This window comes from Lampris incognitus, chromosome 7, assembly GCF_029633865.1.
Source record: "Lampris incognitus isolate fLamInc1 chromosome 7, fLamInc1.hap2, whole genome shotgun sequence".
Taxonomy (NCBI): domain Eukaryota; kingdom Metazoa; phylum Chordata; class Actinopteri; order Lampriformes; family Lampridae; genus Lampris; species Lampris incognitus.
In genome coordinates, this window is record NC_079217.1 from 63,129,252 (window position 1) to 63,147,674 (window position 18,423).

At 44.8% G+C, this 18,423-nt stretch overlaps 1 protein-coding gene across 1 annotated transcript; it reads right to left on the reverse strand.

The window, feature by feature from the left end:
* Nucleotides 1-281: 281 nt before the first annotated feature.
* Nucleotides 282-18,062, reverse strand: LOC130115311 (gastrula zinc finger protein XlCGF57.1-like). The gene is made up of 3 exons (XM_056282917.1): nt 17,981-18,062; nt 13,861-14,839; nt 282-924 (listed from the first exon to the last, which is right to left on the reverse strand). The coding sequence occupies exons 1-3, from the start codon at nt 18,060-18,062 to the stop codon at nt 282-284; spliced, it is 1,704 nt and encodes a 567-aa protein (XP_056138892.1).
* Nucleotides 18,063-18,423: the final 361 nt, after the last annotated feature.

Here is an 18,423-nt window from a genome sequence, read left to right on the forward strand (position 1 = left end):
CTGACTCATAAAGAATTTCCTTGACTCACTGGATTATGTCATGTGGCCTATAGGGAACTCTGTGTAGTCACTTTTCTGAAGACTATTCTATAAGGAATACAGTAAACATCTTTGGTCAAACGAAAAAATGAAATAGGCTGACTGTCCAGTTTGACTGTCCAGTATGGAACGTATTTCAGAATGTGGAAAATCTATATTTAAAAGCTCAGATTAACAGAACATGGCATGTCAGACTATACATAAGTAAATGATCGAATAACGTGATTGCGCTTTCTACTTACTCACCATGGTTCCACCTCCTTAATACTGTGTGGATCATGACATGTTGAGATGTCATTTTGAGCAGAAACCATTTCCACAATCGCAGCTCCTGAATGGCTCTCCCCTTTATGAGTCCTTACATGCCTTACTAAATTTGACTGGTCGTTAAAAACTTTCCCACACGTGCTGCATCTGAACGGCTTCTCCCCTGTATGAGTCCTTATGTGCCTTAGTAAATGTGACTGGTCGTTAAAAACCTTCCCACATGTGGTGCATCCGAACGGCTTCTCCCCTGTATGAGTCCTTACGTGCCTTTGTATATGTGACTTCTGGGTAAAAATTTTCCCACACGTGGTGCATCTGAATGGCTTCTCCCCTGTATGAGTCCTTATGTGACTTTGCAAATGTGACTTCTGGGTAAACATTTTCCCACATGTGGTGCATCTGAATGGCTTCTCCCGTGTATGAGTCCTTACGTGACTTTGTAAATTTGACTTTTTGGTAAACATTTTCCCACATGTGGTGCACCTGAATGGCTTCTCCCCTGTATGAGTCCTTAGGTGACTTTGTAAATTTGACTTTTTGGTAAACATTTTCCCACATGTGGTGCATCTGAATGGCTTCTTCCCTGTATGAGTCCTTGTATGCTTCTCCATGTTATACCTCCTGGTAAAATCTCTCCCAGAAGTGGTGCATTTGGAAGGCTTTTCCTCCGTGTGAAACTTCATGTGAATTTTGAAAATTTCCAAATTATAAAACACTTTACCACACATCTTGCACTTGTTGTGGGACTTTTTGTGAAGTATCAGCCTTGCTTTCTGAGTTGAACCTGCTTCCTCACAGTTTTGCCGACTGTAAGTACGGTCAGCTTCACTCTTAGTTACATGACAGCACTTAGAGAGGGTATGGTGGTCACTTGTTGGTTCTGATATTAAAAAGTTGTCTTCTTTGGCATTCAGTTGTATCAGTTCAACTGAGGTGACAGCTGTGTCTCCCTCTGTCTGGGTTTGGTAGAGTTGCGAGGGCAGAGGCTGATCTTTACCGTCATCATTTCCATCACAAAGAGGGGTAAATATGGACTCAGAGGTATCAGCTACCTCCTGCGATGGAAGTTGGTCTTCCTGTGGACTGATCCAGAATTCCTCTTGTTCCTCCTTGACCAGACTGGGGCTCCTCTCCTGCTCACGATGCTGCAGATCAGATAACTGTACAAAGTCTGGATCTAGTGAAAAACAAAATCAATGCTGTCATTTGCATCTATAGAGGTAGGTTAAATTTGATTCAGGATACCTATATAAGTTTGGCCATAGTGGCACATCCTGTTTACATACCTTAAGTAAACCTGGACTAGGTGTGGCTTCTTCCTATGGACAGAATTTTTACCACAGATTATACCCAGGGGAAGCTACACCTAGTCTGTATGGTTTACCTAAGATACATAAACAGGATGTACCATTGCGGCCTATTGTTAGTATGATTAACTCAGTGACCTATAACATCTCAAAGTTTCTGGCATCTGTTCTTAACCCGTTGGTAGGCAGTAATGAACATCACATCCACAACACTATGGATTTTGCGGATAAGGTGAAGAACATCATTATGGAGGAGGATGAAATAACGGTCTCTTATGATGTTAAGTCTCTCTTCACGTGCGTTCCTGTTGATTATACAGTGGAGGCAGTCCACATGAAATTACAAAACGACCCCACCAGGACCACCCTTAACACTGACCGAGTGTGTCTGCTCCTGAAGCTGTGTCTTCAGTCCCCGTACTTCACATACAGGGGGCAGTACTATAGGCAGAGGCATGGGTGTGCTATGGGTTCCCCAGTCTCACCTGTAGTGGCCAACTTGTACATGGAGTAAATGGAAAGGAGGGCTCTGATGTCCTATCCAGGGACACCACATTGTTGTAACCATTTCTTGGTAGTTACTCTTCTTAATGTATCTCATGTCCTATGTAAATCAGTGCCTTTCTGTATGTATAACCCGTCTGTTGGTTTCCTTTCTAGAAGCACGAGGTAAAGAATGTTTAAGTAGCTTTTGCAGGATTAGCATGCAGCCTTGATACTGTGTTTCAGTGGGAGTCAGGTGCGGCGCTCTGAGTCCTGTCTCTAAGATAAAGGGCGCACAAAAGAAGGTTCACAGCTGTTCCATAAGAAATTAACAAACATTCCTTTACCCAAGGGAGGGGTGAACCACTGATAAAAGAGTAACCAGGGGTCTGTCTGTGGTCAGACTCTTGCTACTCTCATGCATACTCTGTGTGTGTGGAAGTGATGAGGTCTGTCCTTTTCTAGCTGAAAAAAAAAATATCATAAATCAAACACAAAAGGACCATTTTTGTTGTCCTCACTGTTCATTAAAGTATTTTTACTGCAACAGATACATGCAGTCAGTTTAGACTGAAGAGGTCACTTAGATGAGTGGTGAAACGTATCTGTCAATAAACATTGTGTCCACATGAACTGATTCAACCTTCTTTGATAGGGGCTAGTTGTTCCTCAGAGTGGACGAGCATTCGACTACCAACATTATCAGGGCAGGAACTTGTTCTGGTTCTACAATGTTTTAAAGTATTGATCTGAAGTGAACCCTTCCAGTGTCACTCTTCTTATTGTTCGTTAGCCCAAACATAGTCCCGATACTGTCAGGGCTACAGTGGGATGGGGGTGGGGGGGCATAAAATAGCCTCTCTCTCGCTTTTTTTTAATTAAACAGTGGTTTATTGAACAAACGAGGGTTTGGCTCTGTCTGTCAATACTGCTACAACCAGCTGCAACCTACTAATAAAAAGTAAAACTTACTTAAATGTAAATCAACATAAATATTGTCACAAATAAATAAAATAATAAAACAAACTAAACATATTAGGATGCAGCATTTAGGAAATTAACTGTACATGAACTTCACTATTGGCATTAGCAGCTTTCAGCTTCACATCAGTACTGTGCAACATAAATATTACCTCAAATAAATAAACCGGCACGAAACCATCCCGAACCACGGCGTATGTGATGGAGCTTGTGAACGAAGTCTCCGCACAGTCTGAAACATTAGCTCAGAGGCGTTATTCTCGTTAGGCTTCTGAAGATATAAACTACAGTCGAAGACACCTGTGTTAGTTCCCGTAGCAAATAAACATCCATCCATTCCATTCATCATCCAAGCCGCTTATCCAAATTCGGGTCACGGGAGGCTGGGGCCTACCCCAGCAGTCATTGGGCGGCAGGGGGGGTGGGGCTGGGGGGGACACCCTGGACCTGGACAGGTCGCATCCCACATGTCTTGGTAAGCTAGCCTAGCAATCGGGCTATTCGGCTAATCGCCGTACGCTAGCAATAAGGCTGTTAATGTAGCATTGTGTTGTTAGCATGTGAATGTTATACATCCTGATGTGAAATGTTTGTAAATTGTTCATGTATATTAAATACATGCTGGAGAACTAAATAATTCCAGTATTTGGGATTAATTTAGAATGTTTTTAGAATCTATTATTTCACCAATGTAATACACTCAGTATTATTTTGAACGTCGATTGTTGAATGTTGTACAGCATAGATAAGATAAATTTAAGAAACTGAACCTGTGTTAGATGTACAGGTCAGCTTTTTTTGTTATGATCGGAATCCTGAGAAGTCATTTGAGAGCTGATAGATGGCGAGCCACCAGAGTAGCAGTAAGAAGCGGATCTGAACCTCTGCAGGACAACTCTACTTACCATCAAGTGTGGCAAGTTGTGCCAGTCACCCAGACTGGTGTCCTTTGAACAAAACCCTAGAGTGCACTGTGACAATTAACTCTGACTAGTCCAAAGGAATTGAATCAAGTGCAACTGGACTTGGTATATATCCGTGAAGATGTTTCGCCTCTTGGATGGTGCACCATTGTTTCATGGCTGCACCATCAAATAGAAAATATCTACATGTCTTGTGCATGATTTTATACACACTTCCCTGTAATTCAGCAGGACACATTTGGGATCCTTGAAACCTCAGTATCTCCACTTGAATTTAAAATACACTTCTGTGAGTTTGAATAAAGCTGCAAAAAGACATGCATGTTAGGGTTAATACTGGTGTCCGTGCCCCTGAGCAAGGCAATGCAAAGAAGAAGTGGGAGTTGGTCCCCGGGCGCTGCATGGCGGCTGCTCACTGCTCCTAGCTACATGGCTAGGATGGGTTAAACGCAGAGGATGAATTTCCCCACGGGGATTAATAAAGTATATATCTATTATCTTAGTTTGTTCATTTGTTTTCCACAAAAAGTTCAATTACTTTAGAACAACACACAACTCCTTCTCACCAACTGAAAAATCCATGTATGCCATTAGATGTTCATGGGAGCATTATCGAGTGCGCGGACTCTATTTTTCCATTGATTTCAACAGTTTAACTGCTGAACACAATGTGTCCCCTACTTTACTGTAAAGTCTCCGTGACGATTATTTTCATTTTCGTCTGTCGATTATTTTCTCAATCAATCGATTAGAAAACTTGGAGGCAGTACTGAGTTGCTTGGAGAAATTTTCCTTCAGGCGCATCGGGAAAAACGTGTTTTTCAAAAGCTCACTGGAATACCCGGGACATATCATCGATGCCACAGGCCTCCACAAATCCCCAGAAGAACTCAGGGCTACTGCAGAGCACCCTGGCCCAATGAATGTGAGCCAGCCCTGCTCTTTTCTGGGATTAATAAACTATTATGGCAGATTTGTCCCAAACATGGCAGCATGGTGGCGCACTGGTTAGTGCAGTCGCCTCACAGCAAGAAGGTCCTGGGTTCGAGCCCCAGGGTAGTCCAACCTTGGGCGCCGTCCCGGGTCGTCCTCTGTGTGGAGTTTGCATGTTCTGCCTGTGTCTGCGTGGGTTTCCTCCGGGTGCTCCAGTTTCCCCCCACAGTCCAAAGACATGTAGGTCAGGTGAATTGGCCGTATTACATTGTCCCTAGGTGTGAATGTGTGTGTCAGCCCTGTGATGGTCTGGCGGCCTGTCCAGGGTGTCTCCCCGCCTGCCGCCCAATGACTGCTGGGATAGGCTCTATTATCCCCGCGACCCTGAGTAAGGATAAGCAGTTTGGATAATGAACGAATGAATGAAATAACCGTTTGTTTGGTCTATAAAATGCTAGAAAATGGTGAAAAATGTTGATCCGTGTTTCTGAAAGCCCAAGATAACATCCTGAAAGGTGTTCTTTGGTCCCGAGCAACAGCCCTCAGAAACCAGAAAATATTCACATTTAAGAAGCTGGTACCAGAGAATTTGGATTCTCTATTTCTTAAAGCGTGACTCCAAATGATTAATCAGTTAAAACAGTTGGTGAGTTGCTAAATACAGTACTTCTACAGCAGCATACTGCTAAATCACAGTAATCTGTAGCATAACTACTGTGAGGACACAGTATACAGCTGACATTTCACAATAATTTACTGTAAAAATGAAACAGTAACGGCGTCCGGGTGGTGTAGTGGTCTATTCCGTTGCCTACCGACATGGACAAGGTGGTTTGAATCCCCGTGTTACCTCCGGCTTGGTTGGGCGTCCCTACAGACACAATTGGCCGTGGCTTTGGGCGGGAAGCTGGATGTGGGTATGTGTCCTGGTCGCTGCACTAGCACCTCCTCAGGTCGGTCGGGGCGTCTGTTCAAAAGTGAGGGGGAACTGGGGGGAATAGCGTGATGCTCCCACGTGCTATGTCCCCATGGGGAAACTCCTCACTGTCAGGTGAAAAGAAGCGGCTGGTGACTCCACATGTATCGGAGAAGGCATGTGGTAGTCTGCAGACCTCCCTGGATCAGCAGAGGGGGTGGAGTAGCGAACCGGGGCGGCTTGGAAGAGTGGGGTAATTGACCGGGTACAATTGGGGAGAAAAAGGGGGAAATTAAGAAACAAAACAAAACAAAAAAGTATCACTAAAAAATGTGATGATCACACAGTAAGCCAGTAACTGTCATTTTTTGTTTTAGGATATAAATTGCTGTGAATACATTTGTACATCCCTTGATATTCTCTACTTTTGTGCTATAAAATGGTTTTAAAATGACATTATTTGTATGAGACAATTGAGTTCCCTTTTAAATCAGAATATTCTTATGGATCAAATCGTGCGTGGAAATCCAAACAATTTCTCAATGTGAATCTATTCTACAGTGCGAAATCACAGTGGTGGATGCAAGGGCGTAGGGCAGAGTTCTATATTGGGGGGACAAACCTTTAGGGGGGTCCGGGGGCATGCTCAAATTTTAAACTGCCATTTTACAACAATTTTCAGATAAGAAAAATGTGTTTCATGGCCATATGATAAGGCCTCCCCTGGAGGACTGTATTGATAATAAAGAGTACAGAACAGTGCAAGAAAGCAACATGCAACAAAGTGCAACACAATATGCATGTAACCTGCCTGTACAGCGTACTGTACACGCTGTACTGTATGCAACGTTTTCATTTCTCATATCAAGCTTAACTTAAAGTAAAAGAGAAACAACTGGTGTAGCATCTTTGTTTTATTTGTTGTGACTAGTTAATATCCAGTTGTTAACTATTTCAAAACGCTGCAGACCTTTTGTTTAAAGTCACTTTGGCATGTTTAAGAGCAAATACAGAATCTTATTTGTGTTTTCTTGGTTGCCTGCTGCTTCAACCAGCACCAACCCATCCAGACCCGCGCGCCAGCTGGAGCATTTAATAATACAGAAGCGTTTTAGTTACATTATGATTATTCCGGGGAACTTTGAAAAGCATATGTAACGGGTGCAGATTAATGACCGACGAGGTCATCTGATGCCACATATTTTAATTTCTAAACGTTCCAGTGTGTAACTGCAAATAACACAAAACATTTAGACGTGACGTGATTGGTATCGGGATAATGGCAGCAGACACAAACAGGAAGTTGCTCACAACTCCAACTGAACAATAAACCCAAACTGTCTTCTAGCAGGGAATAAGGAAAAGAAGCAGAAAGGCCTTCAACAGTTCACATACCAGCCTGGCGAACAGATGAAGCAGCGATTCCCAGCTGTGATGCTGGCGTGTGTGCTGCCATCAGGGGCGAGGCGGTCAAAGAGGCCTAGCAGCGTGTCCGTCCTGACTACCTGTACTAACATTGGAACACTGTTTATTAAACTGACCACAATAACATATTATCATGCTTCATCCACCATGCCGGCTTACCGCTAACCAACACAAGAAACACATTTAGACGCCATGGGATTCGTATCGGAATAATGGCGGCCGACGAGAACAGGAAGTTGTTCACGCCCGAGGAAAACTCGCTCGCGTTCTGCCGTTAGGGGGTCACTCTGCCATTTATGGGTCATTGTGGCCATCTAGTGCCGGGGAGTGAAAATGAATTTACACCACGGGCTTGTCTTTCTTGGCTGTACAAATAAGCAACTATTGAGATGCCCAGAAGTTGTTCTTAGTGTTTTTGCTGTCCTTTACAAGCCTCTCTTTTCAACGAGGCCCACGGCGTCAAGTGATTCGCGGTCAGCAGAGCCCACATGAGCAGCTCTCATTGAAATGAACGGGCCGCCGATCTCCATGCTGACCCAGTTTAACACATCCCCGGTGTGAATATAGGGACACATGCTGATGCCGGATTGCAGTCGGCTTTTGTGTGTGGTTGTGGAGTTTGAAAGTAAAACAAAGTGACGGCTCAACTGCAGAACGTTTATTCTTCTTCTTCTTACTGTGTCCAGCAGGCCCGATCCAGAATGTTTCCGCAGGTTCTGAAATATGAAGTAAATTCTAAGGTTTGTATAGTGAACACATTCGATATTTCTATTTCTTTAATTCTATTGAAATACTTTTAATTCATGCCGCAGTCCGTTTCCCTGGTTACAATATGAAGACGGAACGATTGTGTTCTGGAACAATGGTGACGTCATGCAACCTACGGTGTATATAAGAGCGTGCAGCGGCAGCGGACAGTCATCTGATCGCTGACTATGGAGAGAAGAGGTCAGACTCAGAATCGCAGAGAAGTGAGAAAGGAAAAATGGAGCAGGATGATGTTCACTACCAGGGACATTACAACACAAGAGTTGGTTTGAAGCGAGACTCCCGTCAGCAGGAAGCCAGCCGGCAGGTAGAAACAGGCCCAGCCAGACAGGTGAGCGACAATGTGAGATAGTTCTTGTCGTGATACTGACAGGCTTGGCGTTTGCCACTGATGTGTTGAAATGATCGAAACACATGTAATCATAGGCAGCGCTATTGACATGCTAGGGGATGGTATTATCCCCTATTAATTAACGTATATAGGCCTAATGAGAAATTTGATTGTCGTTTTGAGTCAAAGGCACACGGTCGAATGAGGTTCCATGAATCGTATTGTAACGTACACGAATGAGTAGACACGTTAGCTCTGGGCTAACAGATCGGACCCTTTAGTTGACTGGTTAACGTAGTCGCTTGCGGTGTGGGAGCCACGGGTTCGCGTCCCGGATGCGGCGTCCCGAGTTGCCCCCCTCCCCCCTTCGGTAACCGCTTCCGATGGCCTCACGGTCCTTCACGATCTCACCATCCCACTTCTGACACCAATGTCGCGAATTCAGGGGGCAGCCTTCGGGAAGCGCTCCATCGGAAGCGCTCGCCAAAGGAGGGAGGTAGTGTAGCGTGCACGAATAAGTAGACACGTTAGCCCTTGGTTAAGGAGTCGGACCCTTTAGTCGACTGGTTAACGTTGTCGCCATCGGTGCGGGAGATACGGGTTCGCGTTCTGCATGTGGCGGTTCCCGGACTGCCCCCCTGAATTCGCTACAGTATTTTAGAAAGATGTGGCCTTTCTTATTTGTAAGTGCCAGTCAACTGTTGGGTTAAGCTATTTTTTTCATGAAAATATAAGTGTGTACTTCCTCCTACTCCTTTTCCAACATGCAACGAATAATCTGACGCATACAGAGATTTGTTCACTGAGTTTGATGTGTGGATTTGTTGATCACTTCAGATGATTGGCAATGGTTTATGTGTATGTTATATCCTATATCAGTTTTGACAAAAGCTGTAATTTAACTGATCTTGTTCTGTATTACAGTGTGAGATGACTGAAGAGGAGAACAACAGGATAGAGAGACCCCCGACTGTAACACAGGAATCACGGAGATGGAGAGCACAGGGACCTCAGAGTGAGGAGATACCCCCCCCCCCCCACTACATTGCAAGCGGACAGGAATAGGGTGAGGGAGGTGGAAGAGTTCTTGCGAACATACCTGGACAAGACTGCACACCTCCAGAGATTTCTCCGGGAGAGATCTATTTCTGAAGAAGAAATCAAATGTCAGAATGAGACCCTCCAGACAAAGTGTCTTCTGCAATCCAAAGAGGCATAGGCTGCTCATTCTGCCAAGGAGGCCATGGAACGAGAAAATGAATCGGTCCTCCTGAACAAAGACAAGCTCCTGCAGAAGGTGGAGGCCCTAAAGAGAAATGCTGTCCTAAAGAGAGCTGCCGCCTTGAAGGCAGATAATTTAAAAACTGCTGCCATGGAGGAAACAAAGGCTCTGGTGGAGCAGGTGGAACACCTAACTGATGATGCCAAGCTTTGGGAGCAGAGCAAAAAAAGGATGGCTTTTGCCCTCCTCCAGGCAGATGAAAGGTTAAATAGACACCTCCAGCAGTGGCAGCAGGAGAAGGAGCAGCTCCTTATTGATCAAAAGGAACTGCTCTGTCAGAATGAGACCCTCCAAACCGAGTGTCTTCTAAAATCCAAAGAGGCACAGGCTGCTCATACTGCCAAGGAGGCCATGGAGTGAGAAAAGGAGTTGATCCTCCTGGACAAAGACAAGCTCCTGCAGGAGGTGGAGGCACTGCAGAGAGATGCTGTCCAGCAGAGATATGCCACCCTGAAGGCAAATAAGTTAAAAACTGCTGCCATGGAGAAAACAAAGGCTCTGGTTGAGCAGGTGGAACGATTCGCTGACGATGATGAGCTTTGGGAGCAGAGTAAAAAAAAATATGGCTTCTGGCGTCCTCCAGGCAGAAGAGGAGTTAAATAGACACCTCCATCAGTGGCAGGAGGAGAAGGTGCGTCTCCTTATTTATCAAAAGGAACTCCTCTGTCAGACAGAGACCCTCCAGACCGAGTGTCTTCTAAAATCCAAAGAGGCACAGGCTGCTCGTTCTGCCAAGGAGGCCATGGAGCGAGAAAAGGAGTCGATCCTCCTGGACAAATACAAGTTCCTGCAGGAGGTGGAGGCCCTGCAGAGAGATGCCACACTGCAGAGAGACGCCGCCCTGAAGGCAGAGAAGTTCAAAACTGCTGCTGTGGAGAAAACAAAGGCTCTGGTGGAGCGGGTGGAACGCCCTGCTGACGATGCTGAGCTTTGGGGGCAGGGCAAAAAAAAAGATGGCTTCTGTCCTCCTCCAGGCAGAGGAGGAGTTCAATAGACAACTCCAGCAGTGGCAGGAGGAGGAGGAGCATCTCCTTATTTATCAAAAGAAACTCCTCTGTCAGAAAGAGATCCTCCAGAACAAATGTCTCCTCAAATCCAAAGAGGCACAAGATGCTTGCTCTGCCAAGGAGGCCATGGAGCGAGAAAAGGAGTTGATCCTCCTGGACAAAGACATGCTCCTGCTGCAGGTGGAGGCCCTGCAGAGAGATGCCGCCTTGCAGAGAGACGCCGCCCTGAAGGGGGAGACCTCCGCCCCTGTGGAAGAGGAGACGGAGGCCAAAGAAAAACATAAGGTCAAGTCCAAGAAGGGCCATGTCCGGCGCCTCTTTGGGAGGCTGAGGAGCAGGTTTTGATGCTGCTGTTCCCCTTTTGACAGACACCTTTGTTGAAAGAGTCCTTGTCTCTTCACACCCGCTAACCAATGGCCAAGAACGGCTTAACAAAATAAAAGTACCTGTCATTGTGAGGCATCCTGAACAGGACTGTACACCTCCAGAGATCTCTCCAGGACAGATCTATTCATCAAAAGGAAACCCTCTGTCAAGACTGAGACCCTCCAGACCAAGTGTCTTCTCAAATCCGAAGAGGCACAGCCTCCTCATTCTGCCTAGGAGGCCATGGAGCGAGAAAAGGAGTCAATCCTTCCAGACAAAGACAAGCTCCTGCAGGAGGTGGAGGACCTGCAGAGATATGCTGTCCTGCAGAGAGACGCATACCTGAAGGGGGAAACATCCTCTCCTGAGGAAGAGGAGACGGAGGCCAAGAGAGAACATCAGGTCAAGTCCAGGGAGGGCCGTGTCCGGTGCTTCTCTGGGAGGCTGAGGAGGAGGGTTTGATGCTGCTGGTCCCCCTTTGACAGACACCTTTGTTGAAAGAGTCCTTGTCTCTTCACACCCGCTAACCAATGGCCAACAACGACTTAACAAAATAAAAGTATCTGTCTCTGTCACGTGTTGGTTGTGTTGTCGTTACCAGTCATTTATGATCCTTCCAACTGAGGATACATTGACATTACAGGGAGATGAACATATCAAGTGTGTCTGTGTACTTGTGTGTAGCTTGTATGTAGTCTGTGTACCTTCCTATATACTTCGTTTAAATATGTAGTACACATTTACAATGTTACCGATGGAAATACTCACAAAACAACTGCAGTGGGTGTGAGTATGTTCAGGAGTGTAGCTTGGATGTTGTGTTGTGGTGCTACTCAGCTGTTGTGTTGACTACTAAACGCCTCCGAGAGTATTGTAACACACTGACATCCACTACATGCTGAGCTGCTCTGGGCTTCGTGGTTGTGTATCACTGACGACTCACTTTATAAGCTGTGTCAGTACTGAATGACTGTGTGAGCTGAAACTATTTAATCATACAAGCTGCTACACAATCACACTCATGTTACACACCAAGCACAACATTAACACAGCCCATACCCCGACACACACACACAAACACACTAACAGACACAAATACAGAGTTTGAATGTTTGTGTGTGTGTGTTTGTTTGTTTGTGTTTGAATGTTTGTGTGTGTGTGTGTGTGTGTGTGTGTGTGTGTGTGTGTGTGTGTGTGTGTGTGTGTGTAGAATCAGCTAGAAGAACCAACTGAAACTGCCGAATGTGTCCTAGCTAAATCTGTATAAAGACTTACTTTCTTGGAATCTGTTGAAAGGTGTGTAAATCCAGGTGTCTTGTGTGTAGTGTGGAATCACTGTGTAGCAGGACCCACAGACGTGTCACTCAAGTGTTTGATCCAAACCACAGACACCAGAGAAGTGGTTTAACACTATAACGGCCGGTCCTTCACTCCTACTTAAAACCACCACGGCTGGTCACAATGACTGCCGGTTTTAAACTCTGTATTGTGTCAAGATAAATACCCACTTGAGATATCATGCACTGCATATGTTAGTATGTCTGCTAAGAAACCACCCACACAAAAATTAACATTTGAACAACTTTTAATACTATCTTTCAAACAATTTAAACCACAAAATTGACCCTGAATATTTACAATGAAAAACTGGCAATAAAACAATGAAAAAAGGCAAACCTGAAAAACAAAAACAGAAAACACATATTGCTAATCTAACAAAGGTAACAAGGCCTATAAAACGAGACATGCAAAAAACCTGAAAAGAAATATTGAAACCGTCCCAAACAACGACTGGAACTTACAAACTACTAGAACAACGGGGTTTTTAAACTGTCCAGAACATTGGTGCAGACTGGTGGATTGGTGCAGCATCAGCAGCACTGCGGACGCTGTACCGGATCGTTGTGGTGACAACTTGCTGGAGGGGCTACATGTGCAATCTGGCCTGGGAACGTCTTGGGATCCCCAAGGAGGAGCTGGAGGGCATTGCTGGGGAGAGGGGCATCTGGAGTGCCCTACTTAGCGAGCCGATCCCGGGGAAGAAGCTGATGATGAGATTCTGTCAAGATAAACACCCAGTTGAGATATCAATGCACTGCATATGTTAGTGTGTCTGTTGAGAAACTACTGACACCACAATTAACACTTAAACAACTTAAATATTATTTTTCAAACAATTTAAAATGGCCGCTGTCCAACGCCTGTAAATACTGCAACACATGGGCGGTAGTCATGGTGACTAGGATACCTCTTCCTAGGAAGGGAGAGGTGCGACATTCTGACTGTCGCACCTCTCCCTTCCGCATTGGACGTTGTGCATGTGATGTGCATGACGAGGCAGTAAATGGTATGTTCTTTCACAGCAGCTTTATTGACAGCTGATGATTGCTTATGGCATGAAACAGGCTTGTACTGACTCATAAAGAATTTCCTTGACTTACTGGATTATGTCATGTGGCCTATAGGGAACTCTGTGTGGTCACTTTTCTGAAGACTATTCTATAAGGAATACAGTAAACATCTTCGGTCAAACGAAAAAATGAAATAGGCTGACTGTCCAGTTTGACTGTCCAGTATGGAACGTATTTCAGAATGTGGAAAAGCTATATTTAAAAGCTCAGATTAACAGAACATGGCATGTCAGACTATACATAAGTAAATGATCGAATAACGTGATTGTGCTTTCTGCTTACTCACCATGGTTCCACCTCCTTAATACTGTGTGGATCATGACATGTTGAGATGTCATTTTGAGCAGAAACCATTTCCACAATCGCAGCTCCTGAATGGCTCTCCCCTTTATGAGTCCTTACATGCCTTACTAAATATGACTGGTCGTTAAAAACTTTCCCACACGTGCTGCATCTGAACGGCTTCTCCCCTGTATGAGTCCTTATGTGCCTTAGTAAATGTGACTTCTGGGTAAACATTTTCCCACATGTGGTGCATCTGAACGGCTTCTCCCCTGTATGAGTCCTTACGTGCCTTAGTAAATGTGTTTTCTGGGTAAACATTTTCCCACATGTGGTGCATCTGAACGGCTTCTCCCCTGTATGAGTCCTTACGTGCCTTTGTAAATTTGACTTGTGGGTAAACATTTTCCCACAAGTGGTGCATCTGAATGGCTTCTCCCCTGTATGAGTCCTTACGTGACTTTGTAAATTTGACTTTTTGGTAAACATTTTCCCACATGTGGTGCATCTGAATGGCTTCTTCCCTGTATGAGTCCTTGTATGCTTCTCCATGTTATACCTCCTGGTAAAATCTCTCCCAGAAGTGGTGCATTTGGAAGGCTTTTCCCCCGTGTGAAACTTCATGTGAATTTTGAAAATTTCCAAATTATAAAACACTTTACCACACATCTTGCACTTGTTGTGGGGCTTTTTGTGAAGTATCAGCCTTGCTTTCTGAGTTGAACCTGCTTCCTCACAGTTTTGCCGACTGTAAGTACGGTCAGCTTCACTCTTAGTTACATGACAGCACTTAGAGAGGGTATGGTGGTCACTTGTTGGTTCTGATATTAAAAAGTTGTCTTCTTTGGCATTCAGTTGTATCAGTTCAACTGAGGTGACAGCTGTGTCTCCCTCCGTCTGGGCTTGGTAGAGTTGCGAGGGTAGAGGCTGATCTTTACCGTCATCATTTCCATCACAAAGAGGGGTAAATATGGACTCAGAGGTATCAGCTACCTCCTGCAATGGAAGTTGGTCTTTCTGTGGACTGATCCAGAATTCCTGTTGTTCCTCCTTGACCAGACTGGGGCTCCTCTCCTGCTCACGATGCTGCAGATCAGAGAACTGTACAAAGTCTGGATCTAGTGAAAAACAAAATCAATGCTTTCATTTGCATCTACAGAGGTAGGTTAAATTTGATTCAGGATACCTATATAAGTTTGGCCATAGTGGCACATCCTGTTTACATACCTTAAGTAAACCTGGACTAGGTGTGGCTTCTTCCTATGGACAGAATTTTTACCACAGATTATACCCAGGGGAAGCTACACCTAGTCTGTGTGGTTTACCTAAGATACATAAACAGGATGTACCATTGCGGCCTATTGTTAGTATGATTAACTCAGTGACCTATAACATCTCAAAGTTTCTGCCATCTGTTCTTAACCCGTTGGTAGGCAGTAATGAACATCACATCCACAACACTATGGATTTTGCGGATAAGGTGAAGAACATCATTATGGAGGAGGATGAAGTAATGGTCTCTTATGATGTTAAGTCTCTCTTCATGTGCGTTCCTGTTGATTATACAGTGGAGGCAGTCCACATGAAATTACAAAACGACCCCACCAGGACCACCCTTAACACTGACCGAGTGTGTCTGCTCCTGAAGCTGTGTCTTCAGTCCCCGTACTTCACATACAGGGGGCAGTAGTATAGGCAGAGGCATGGGTGTGCTATGGGTTCCTCAGTCTCACCTGTAGTGGCCAACTTGTACATGGAGTAAATGGAAAGGAGAGCTCTGATGTCCTATCCAGGGACACCACATTGTTGTAACCATTTCTTGGTAGTTACTCTTCTTAATGTATCTCATGTCCTATGTAAATCAGTGCCTTTCTGTATGTATAACCCATCTTTTGGTTTCCTTTCTAGAAGCACGAAGTAAAGAATGTTTAAGTAGCTTTTGCAGGATTAGCATGCAGCCTTGATACTGTGTTTCAGTGGGAGTCAGGTACGGCGCTCTGAGTCCTGTCTCTAAGATAAAGGGCGCACAAAAGAAGGTTCACAGCTGTTCCATAAGAAATTAACAAACATTCCTTTACCCAAGTGAGGGGTGCACCACTGATAAAAGAGTAACCAGGGCTCTGTCTGGGATCAGACTCTTGCCCTGGACCTGGACAGGTCGCATCCCACATGTCTTTTTTAAGCTAGCCTAGCAATTGGGCTATTCGGCTAATCGCCGTACACTAGCAATAAGGCTGTTAATGTAGCATTGTGTTGTTAGCATGTGAATGTTATACATCCTGATGTGAAATGTTTGTAAATTGTTCATGTATATTAAATACATGCTGTAGAACTAAATAATTCCAGTATTTGGGATTAATTTAGAACGTTTTTAGACTCTATTATTTCACCAATGTAATACACTCAGTATTATTTGAATGTCGATTGTTGAATGTTGTACAGCATAGATAAGATAAATTTAAGAAACTGAACCTGTGTTATATGTACAGGTCAGCTTTTTTGTTATGATCGGAATCCTGAGAAGTCATTTGAGAGCTGACAGATGGCGAGCCACCAGAGTAGCAGTAAGAAGCGGATCTGAACCTCTGCAGGACAACTCTACTTACCATCCAGTGTGGCAAGTTGTGCCAGTCACCCAGACTGGTGTCCTTTGAACAAAACCCCAGAGTGCACTCTGACAATTAACTCTGACTAGTCCAAAGGAATCGAATCAAGTGCAACTGGACTTGGTATATATCCGTGAAGACGTTTCGCCTCTCATCCAAGAGGCTTCATCAGTTCGTACCTTTCTGACTAGACCAAGCTAGCCTGACTGGCTGAAAACGTAAAGAACAACAGTTTGCCCTTCTTGGGCTGTGACGTCCACATTGGGGAAGACAGGAGCCTCCACATTGGGGTTTACAGGAAACCTACACACACAGACCAATATCTACTTTTCGACACACACCACCCTCTGGAACACAAACTGAGTGTCATCAGAACTCTGCAACACAGAGCTGACAATGTGCCCAGCAGCACTCAGGCCCAACGGGAAGAACACAAACACCTGAGGGGAGCTATAAGGGGAACTTGCGGCTACCCCAGTTGGACCTTTGTGAAAACTGCAACACGTTCCAAAAAGACCAACTAGGTGAGCGACGAGGAGAAAAGGAACTCAGGAGAATTTTTAACAAACACCGCATCCCGGTATACTTCAAACCCAGCAACACACTCCGGCAAAGACTGGTTCATCCCAAAGACCGTGTACCACACACCCGGAAAAGCAATCTGGTGTATGCTGTACAATGCAATGAGGATTGCACTGACCTATACATAGGAGAAACCAAACAACCACTACACAAGCGGATGGCCCAACACAGAAGGCCAAACTCCTCAGGACAAGACTCAGCAGTCTATCTACACCTAAAGGAGCAGACACACTCCTTCGAGGACAGCAACGTACACATTTTGGACAGGGAAGATAGATGGTTTTAAAGAGGGGTGAAGGAAGCCATCTATGCGAAACTGGAAAACCATCCCTCAACAGAGGAGGAGGTCTGCGACACCACCTATCTCCCACTTACAATGCCGTCCTTTCATCTCTACCCAGGAGACTCAAGAAGCCTAGCCTCCTAGAACAACAGTCGCTCACTAACGGCTCCAACGACTCTCATGTCCACTGAATGGAGCACTAACGAAGTCGAAACTAACACCCCCAACGACCGTCGCTGCTTAACATCGGATAACAAAGAGCCATGCACATCAATAGCTCTGATAACGACGGGCGTTGCTAAACATCGGAACACAAAGAGCCATGGACGTCAATAGCTCTGACAACGACTCCAAAGAGAATATATATCTGAGTCTCGTCACCAGCCAGTCAGACTAGCTTGGTCTAGTCAGAAAGGTACGAACGGAGGAAGCCTCTTGGATGAGAGGCGAAACGTCTTCACGGATATATACCAAGTCCAGTTGCACTTGATTCAACTACTTTGGATAACCCTGACCTGGATGAAGGAGAACATTCACAGACAACTCTGACTAGTCATTGACTCATTGAAGTGTAGAAAATCACACTTCAGGACTATTTCTTTATTTTAAGGGCCCAGTTTATTATTTTCATTGTAGTTGTGAATTGTATTTGTATTTTCCAGCAAACTAAAGGTGCAGTTCAGATTAATTTGTGTGTGCGTGTGGTTATTACACTCTGCCCTTAGCTCCTCCCGAACCTAAAGCATTGCGCAACAGATGGCAGACACGAAAACTGGATTTTTACCAACCTATTCTGTGCAAGGTGATACTGTGCTTCAAGGCTAAGTCCAAAAGTCTCCTCTGCCGAGCGAGCTCCTCCTCTTGCGCCATTATCGTCCTCTCGAAAGCGTCTGCTATCTCTTGGGGTGCAGTAGTTAGTCGCTCGACGACAAAGGATCTAAAAACATTTATTTTGGACATCGCAACGTTGACGCGAAACTATCCCAAGGCAGGAAGTAGCACGTGGCTTCTGCTTGGTGTTTATTGGCGGTTGGCAAACAACGAATTGGTGCATTACCGCCACCTGCTGGTATGGAGTGTGGCTCAGACCGTTTATTATTTACGCTATTCCTCCTCAAAAAACAAAAACCAAAACAAACAAAAAAACCCTCAAATCTTCTTAATCAAATTAGTTACTCTAAGAAACTGAATCAAGATTTTATATCTCTCAGTTGAATTCTTCTGTGAAATA